At 35.7% G+C, this 7,708-nt stretch overlaps 2 protein-coding genes across 2 annotated transcripts; one reads left to right on the top strand and one right to left on the bottom strand.

The window, feature by feature from the left end:
* The first annotated feature begins 1,723 nt into the window (after window positions 1-1,723).
* On the top strand, window positions 1,724-4,785 carry LOC101897321 (anaphase-promoting complex subunit 4). Its single transcript, XM_005191495.4, has 9 exons — window positions 1,724-2,079; window positions 2,143-2,259; window positions 2,325-2,473; window positions 2,534-2,910; window positions 2,974-3,150; window positions 3,210-3,372; window positions 3,443-3,695; window positions 3,751-4,517; window positions 4,576-4,785. The coding sequence occupies exons 1-9, from the start codon at window positions 1,968-1,970 to the stop codon at window positions 4,705-4,707; spliced, it is 2,247 nt and encodes a 748-aa protein (XP_005191552.1). The 5' UTR covers window positions 1,724-1,967; the 3' UTR covers window positions 4,708-4,785.
* Window positions 4,700-7,185, bottom strand: LOC101897139 (uncharacterized protein F54F2.9). Its single transcript, XM_005191494.4, has 5 exons — window positions 6,978-7,185; window positions 6,502-6,921; window positions 6,334-6,446; window positions 6,067-6,274; window positions 4,700-5,640 (listed from the first exon to the last, which is right to left on the bottom strand). The coding sequence occupies exons 1-5, from the start codon at window positions 7,116-7,118 to the stop codon at window positions 4,954-4,956; spliced, it is 1,569 nt and encodes a 522-aa protein (XP_005191551.2). The 5' UTR covers window positions 7,119-7,185; the 3' UTR covers window positions 4,700-4,953.
* Between the last annotated feature and the right edge of the window lie 523 nt (window positions 7,186-7,708).

Below are 7,708 nucleotides of genomic sequence, written 5' to 3'. Positions count from 1 at the left end.
TGTTGACTATGCAAAACATGATGAGAGTCACCTGGATAAAACGACAAACTAGTCTACGGGTAAACCATGGTAAAACTAAGAAGGTAGTCATTTCAAATAAGCATTCCCATCTCTGCATTTTCTGTAACTTACCTTTTCAAATTTCACTGCATAAAAACAGTTTCCCATCTCTGATTTGTGTGTATACAATGGATTTGTAAATATAAACTTTGTCAGTGAAACGTTGTCAAATGAATAATTTGGAAAAAATTTGTAATCATATCATGACTTTATTTTAAACGTCCTAATGTGGTGTTTCCACTGCACTTGATTCGCTCTCTATTCGTTGTTTGACCCTTAACTATGAAAAAACTACCTAATTCTTCACACAAAATTTCCAAAATCAAATCACTCTCAGAACAACGAAAAAATATGACCCATCCCTTACAAATGAGAGCATTTATCGAAAAAATAAATTATGACATTTAAAAATTAAAAATAGAAAAATTTGATGAAATTTTAAAAATTTTTGGGAAGGCTGAAAATTATGAATGAAAACTACAATGTTGAATGGCGTATGTACATTGAAACGAAAGTAAATTTTGTTTTCTCTCTCATTCGAGGTACGCATTTGGTCCACGAGTTAAAATATCTACAGAAAACTGCAAACAAAAACGGCAATATTTTCAAAATATTTCTATCGGCGGAAAAAATGTTTGACAAGTGTCTCTCCAGCAGAATTTAAAAATGGAAAAACACAAAAATATGTTCAAAATGTCCACATTTCCACAAACGTGAATGAAGATTGTAAAATTAATGATATAATAAATCTTTGGGAGGAAAACAATAATTTCTTCCATTCATATTAGTGAGAATTTCATGCATTTTCGTATAAATTCCCATAAAAATCAACCAACAAAATTTTTGACAGAAGTAATTATTTTACTATGAATTACGAATCGTGCCGTATGAACGGGTTAATTTGTTTACCTAATTATGAGAGCGAACAACATGATTGAAATTGCAATGAGAACATAGCGTAAGTCGAACAATCGACTATAAATAGTGGAGTACTCGGTTTTCACCCAAGTCCATAGTCGAGTTTGATAGCATTTGGAAAAACGATAGTAGCAGCTAGTTCCGCGCTCTTTAGTGAAGATGTTCAATTTTCTCATGTCTCATTCGTAAACAACAGAGTACCCCGAGTCTTTGCTTTCAGTTTATTTTTTTATCAAGTATTGCTTTTTGGTCTTTATATTCGCTTCGTTGGGACGTTTTTCATTTTTGTTTCCAACGCTCGCAACGAACTAGTTCCGGGCTCTTTTAGTGAAGATGTTCAATTTTCTCATGTCTCATTCGTAAACAACAGAGTACCCCGAGTCTTTGCTTTCAGTTTATTTTTTTATCAAGTATTGCTTTTTGGTCTTTATATTCGCTTCGTTGGGACGTTTTTCATTTTTGTTTCCAACGCTCGCAACGAACTAGTTCCGGGCTCTTTTAGTGAAGATGTTCAATTTTCTCATGTCTCATTCGTAAACAACAGAGTACCCCGAGTCTTTGCTTTCAGTTTATTTTTTTATCAAGTATTGCTTTTTGGTCTTTATATTCGCTTCGTTGGGACGTTTTTCATTTTTGTTTCCAACGCTCGCAACGAACTAGTTCCGGGCTCTTTTAGTGAAGATGTTCAATTTTCTCATGTCTCATTCGTAAACAACAGAGCGTTATGCATTACACTCATTCGTAAACAACAGAGTACCCCGAGTCTTTGCTTTCTGTTTATTTTTTATCAAGTATTGCTTTTTGGCCTTTATATTCTTTATATTCGCTTCGTTGGGACGTGCTCCTTCAAACGACGTGCTCCAAGAAACGTATTGCTAAGCTAGAAAAAATTTCTTTTTTATAAATCCTTGAAGCTCTTAGGGTCACTCCTAATTTATAAAAAAAGTTCTATATTTGTTTAAAGTTCTGTTGTGTTAATCCTTGATGAAATGGCACAGTCTATGTCAATGAAGCAAATTGGAGCGCGGCACATGAGTTGTGCCGTGGACATAATGGAATGGAGCAATAAGATGGATTTAATTGCTTACGGGACTGAAAAAGGTAGTATATTCCATTCAAACATTAAACATTTCAATTTCATATTTCATTGTCCACCCTTTGTAGGAGAAGTAATTATCCAGAGACTGAACTGGCAAAAGATAGTAACGTTTCCTTCACCTGGTGATGACATAAAAGTTAAGGGACTAAGTTGGCAACATGATGAAACAATAGTCGCAGTAGGTAGGTTCGCAACTTGGCTCATTCAGTTTAAATTGCAATATTCAGTTTTATTTTATTTTGAAAAGGGTACAGCAATGGCCAAGTTTCATTATTAGATGTTGAACGGGAAGAATGTGTTTCGAACCTGCGCTACGACGATGAAATAAAAAATATTTACTTTAGCAAACCTATTAATGCATCAGACTACCGTCAACCTTATCGAAACAGTACAGAAGTATGAACTGTGATGGCTTCCCTTTTTTAGGAAGTAATGAATGCACTTTAATGTTTACAGGTAACGCACGATTTCTTCCTACCGGCCTTACCACATCTAAACAGCCTGGGAGTGTCATCAAAAGTTCAAGAACACAAATCTTTTTCTAAAGGAACACCCAGTTTCTTGGTTGTACTTTTGAAAAATGGTCAAGTTCATCTGTTGCTTTTAGGCGCATTAAAGGCGGGTTGTATTGATTTATCGAAGCATGTCCTTTTTCCTGAAGAACTAGAAGTCTATGATGTTCGACTCAGTGGAAATTTCGATGCGATTTACGCTTTGGTGCGTCATGGACAGGAGTTAAATGTGTTACACTTCCAGAATCCTGTTTTTAAGGAATATATGTCACCAATGATGAAACTAGCCCAGTACTGTGCTAACATATTGGAAACGAAGAAGTAAGCATACGGAATAAAAATAGGTTAAATTTTTGACTAAGGTTGAAATTGGCTTGTCCATAGCTACCTAAATAATAGCCTGCAATGCATGCTTGAAGCATGGGAGACTGTTCTCTTGGAAATGGATAATAAACTTACAAATTATGCCAACAAACAAATGGAGGGATTTCTGTCTGCCGATTTTATGGAACTACTAGTGTTTGGTTATGCTACCAATGAAATAGAAGAATTCCTAACACAGTAAGCATTTCATGAGTTGCCAGAAGCTATAACAGTTATTATTCTTCATTCATTTTTAGAGACCTGACGGAGAAGGGGGTAAAAAAACTTCAAAATTCTGTGGAACTTAGTTACTCTACTATACAAAGTCTGGTCTCTAAACCATTACAAATGGCCTCGATAAATATGTTTTATTTTTTGAATACAATTAAAGGTTTAGCGAGGATATCTCATTTTTTTGAAGTATATTTTAAACATATTTGAAATACACTATAGAAGAATAATTCTTAAGTCTTAATTTTCTTTGGAACAGCCTCTGTTGGTTCAAACATCTACTGAATCTGCCGTTCGTCAGTGTGGTGCATTCATAATGAAAATTTTGGAAACACAACAAGTAATTGATCAATCTGTTAGTGACATGAAACTTTTCTTCTCCTGGCTCTGTGTGGTTATCGTGCGTCTGCATCAACAGGACGTTGCAGAAGATATGGCCCAGTTATCAATGGAGGATACAATATATTTAGCCGAGTACTTAAATAGTTTTGAAGATAGTGTTGTCGAAAACAGTAAGTCGATTTGAAATGTCAGCGTTGAAACAATTGCAATTAAGTTTTTTTTCAGGTGATGGTACCGTAACAAAGCGCAAATTTAACCTGGAAAAAGTGGGTCAATATTTAGAGGATAAACCTTTGCAACAGGTTTTAAAGACAGATATCCATCACATGTGGCAAAAACTACTCGATGAACATGAATGTCTGAGTGATTCCATTTTAGTCTATCCGCACGAAAAGAATTTATCATTAATCCAACAGAGAGACAAACTGTTCGCTTCTATTGATAAAGTCTTCGAAAAGCCAAACGAGAGCATAAGTTTAGGATTTAAACTGGACGGAACTTTTGTATGTCGACAATTGAGTGGCACTCCGGAAGATAACTACGAATTTGTAAAAATGTCATATATTGCATGTGAAACCAAAAAACTTGACCTCGTAGCAATTACCGTTGGCAGGCAAGAGTGTTTAATTTTGGGATTCGATAACAATTTTACACAAATGCAAATGTTCCGTTTACAAAGTCTACCCGGACCTTTTACAAAAGGATTGTCGAATGGTTTGGACAGTTTATCATTTGCTGATTTACAGTTTTACAACGATGATGTTATCTCCCTGTTGCTTGTTAGCCGAAGTGAAGAAAAGTCACAAAGTTATTTTGTACAATTCCCATTGGACCAAGTCAAATCAAACAGTTCATTACATACGTTGCCTCAAGAACATTTGAACATTAGTGACTTTTCGGCAGTACATAGTATTTTTGATACAATTGACAGTAGTTGTTTCAAGGGAATGGATAGCCTTTGCACGCATCTCTCAGTTTCCGGCTGTCGAAAGGTTCGTTAAGCATCCTAGTAAAAATGTTTAATCAAAAAAGTCTTAATTTTTTCCATAGGTGGCTTCACTTCTATCGGATAATCGAAAGAAAATGATAATATTCGAAATGGAGATTGAAGATGATGATGATGAAATTGAAATGTCACAAAACTCGATGCTGGATATTAGTAAAGAATCAGCTGTTTCGTAATAATTTGTCCAATATTTATTTTCCTTTTGATAAAAATAAAAACATTACGTTGAGCATGTAATCCAATGCAGCACCAAATCCGTACACCTGTTTTTTTTTATTATAAATGTTGTCGCAGTTGTATTATAGATTGAAATGGTCTATTCATCCGTCTCAGCAGTGAGAAATTAAGCTAGTGGAAATAACTGAAGTGTTATGGTGGCGACAGTTGCTTAAACTAGTACTTAAGTAAAACAAAGAAGTAACTTAATTTTGTTCATACATGTATGCGTCGTCCGAGTCTTCGTCGCTTGATAAATCTCGCCTTCTTCGTTCTTTGCGTTTATTTCTCTTTTTGCCTTTCCCCGAAAACTCTTCAGCTAAATCCTCGGCAGTGACGGGTGATGATATTTCTTCGAGCCTTTCCTCAGCTTTCGGTTTAGTCTGTTCTTTTTCTCCGTCAGCTACATCATTTTCTATTCCTGTTTCAGACTCCTCGGATTTTTTCTGTGACTTAACCAACTCACACAGGTATTTGTAGCGAACCAAACATTCCTCCTTTGTTTTGCCGGGAACACTATTGGCAATTTTTTGCCATCTGTCACTACCAACAGTTTTTCTATATTTTACAATAGCTGCCTCCAAAGCTTTTTGCTGATCCTGTGTCCAATTTGTTTCTGGTATCACAATGCTTTTGTCTTGTTTGGTTTTTTCTTTTTTGACTATTTGTTGTGTTTCCTGGATAATGGTTTCAGCGACACTTTCAGTCTGGCCGGGCAATCGATACCCATTCTCTTTCATTTTCGCTGCCATATATGTAACTTCCTGCACAGTTCTATTCATTGCTTCACTAATAACAACCCATCGATTGCTCATACCGGCTGGGTATTTTTTCACCAAACGTATGAGTTCCGTCAAATCTTCATCAGTCCAAAAGCCGCCACTCAGTGTTGTCTAAAAATAATGAATAGAGCACAAATTACAAGGACGAAATTACTAAACTAAATTATATGATATGTATGTCGTTGTTATGTTGTCCATAGTAACAATTATTCTAACAATAAAAAAACAGCGAAAAACCCCTCTCTTTTTTGTCTAACATATCCAATTCGGTTAGATTGTTTAAACTATCAGATTTTTGGTGGTTCTGGAATAGGGTAGATATTAAACATTTTTGACCCTTAATGTCAACAAATCCGCTTGGCTGTTATATAAAATTAATTCCTTACAACCGGTAGTATTCCGGTAGTATTCCTGGACTACAAAACATTAACAATTAATGCCGGCGTGAATACATATTGCAGAACAAGAAACCTTATCGTGTTTTACACAATATTTTATCGGTTTGTCGACTACCTAACATAAGGGCAACTCACGTACCTTTTGTGTGACTGGTTTCACTGCATCATTTTCTGTCAACTCTCTTGCCTGTATTTGCGAGTAACCCTTTAATTCTTCGTCAGTTTTCTCAGGAGCCTTCATATTTTGTTTGCGTTTTCGTAAATTTTCTTTTTGCTCCTTTCGCAGACGGACTAACTCTTCAGCTTCCCTTTCCTGATCCTCCAATCGCTTCGCCTCCTCTATTTCCCTTTAAGTGAAGAATGCTATTAAAATGTAAATGATTGAAGTATAATCCATTCATCTCACTGTCTTCTTTTCTCTAGCGCCATCTCCTTTAATTCATTAGCTTTATTAAAGGCTCCCTTTATTGTCTTGGGCAAATTCCATACAAACAAAGGTATTTGTACCGGTAATGTGTTCTGAAATGTAAAAGGATGAATGACAAACGCTTTTTACTACTAATGAAAGACTCACCTTTAAAGAAGGCGCTGGAATCTCGTTCAATATTGTATCCATATCAATGCTTTTGTTCTTTTTTTGCAGCTTTTTAAGTTTTGAACCTAGTACCTGTTCTGCCGTATATCTCTTTTCCAAGTAAGCAGCCCATGCAAAAAGATATTGGCCAATTGTAATGATGAGGAATAGAATTCCGGCTCCCTCGTAAAGACCAATTTTGCGCATACGACGGTAATAATATAGGGCGGACTTCCAGTTGGGTAATCCATCCTTTAACACCTTGTCATATTTTTCACGCTTTGTTGGCTCCTTTAAGACTTCGTATATCGAAACCAAATTTCGGAATTGAATATTCGCATCTTCAGAAGGGTTTTTGTCAGGATGTAGCTGTATTGAAAGACCACGGAAAGCCCTCTTGATTTCTTGGCTGGACGCATTCTAAAATTTAAAGAAATAAGCAAGTGTTCATATCTATGGACATTAAATTTACCTACTTGACCGATACCCATAAACTCGTAGAAGTTTGTTTTTATTTCCTCAACTAAATCAAATATTTCCAGCTCCTCGGTATCCCATCCAAGGACACCAGTTAGGCACAGGAGGCTCAGAAGAAAAACGGTAGAATGTGCCTTCATTGTGTCTCAAAGAACCGAAACCGAGTGCAACGTCATAGGGACAGGTAAGGCGACTTCCGATTAATCAAATAATCGACTTTTAGTACTCAAAGTTCTGAAACTCGTACTCGACTATGGACTTGGGTGAAAACCGAGTACTCGACTATTCACCGAGTACTCGACCAATACCAAAATTGAAAATTTTGAATGAAAAATTATTCAATTTTGTAAAAATTGTGAGTAACAACCTCCGATTGGTGTCGTATAAAAATAAACTTATATATTTTTTTATTTTTAAACAAAAATCAAATCGTTGCATCTATATGTATTCTTTTTCCATGGGTCCCGATTACTACCAAATTGAATGTCAAAATACACTATTGTGATTGAAACCACATGACAAAAGACTACGAATGTTTTTTTTATTGGTCAGTTATCACGGTTAATTCGGCACCCATGGGGATACCCATGCTATAAGAATGCAGGTTTCGAATTGAAGTACTAACACTGTACTAAAATCAAAAGGTTTTTTAAAAATTATTCGTGATGGATTTAAAGCGTGATAGTGTGATTTCTTTATATTTTGCTGGAAAACCACCATCGTGAATAAA

The sequence above is a fragment of the Musca domestica genome, unplaced genomic scaffold, assembly GCF_030504385.1.
Source record: "Musca domestica strain aabys unplaced genomic scaffold, Musca_domestica.polishedcontigs.V.1.1 43, whole genome shotgun sequence".
Taxonomy (NCBI): domain Eukaryota; kingdom Metazoa; phylum Arthropoda; class Insecta; order Diptera; family Muscidae; genus Musca; species Musca domestica.
This window is presented reverse-complemented; position numbering and strand designations above follow the sequence as displayed.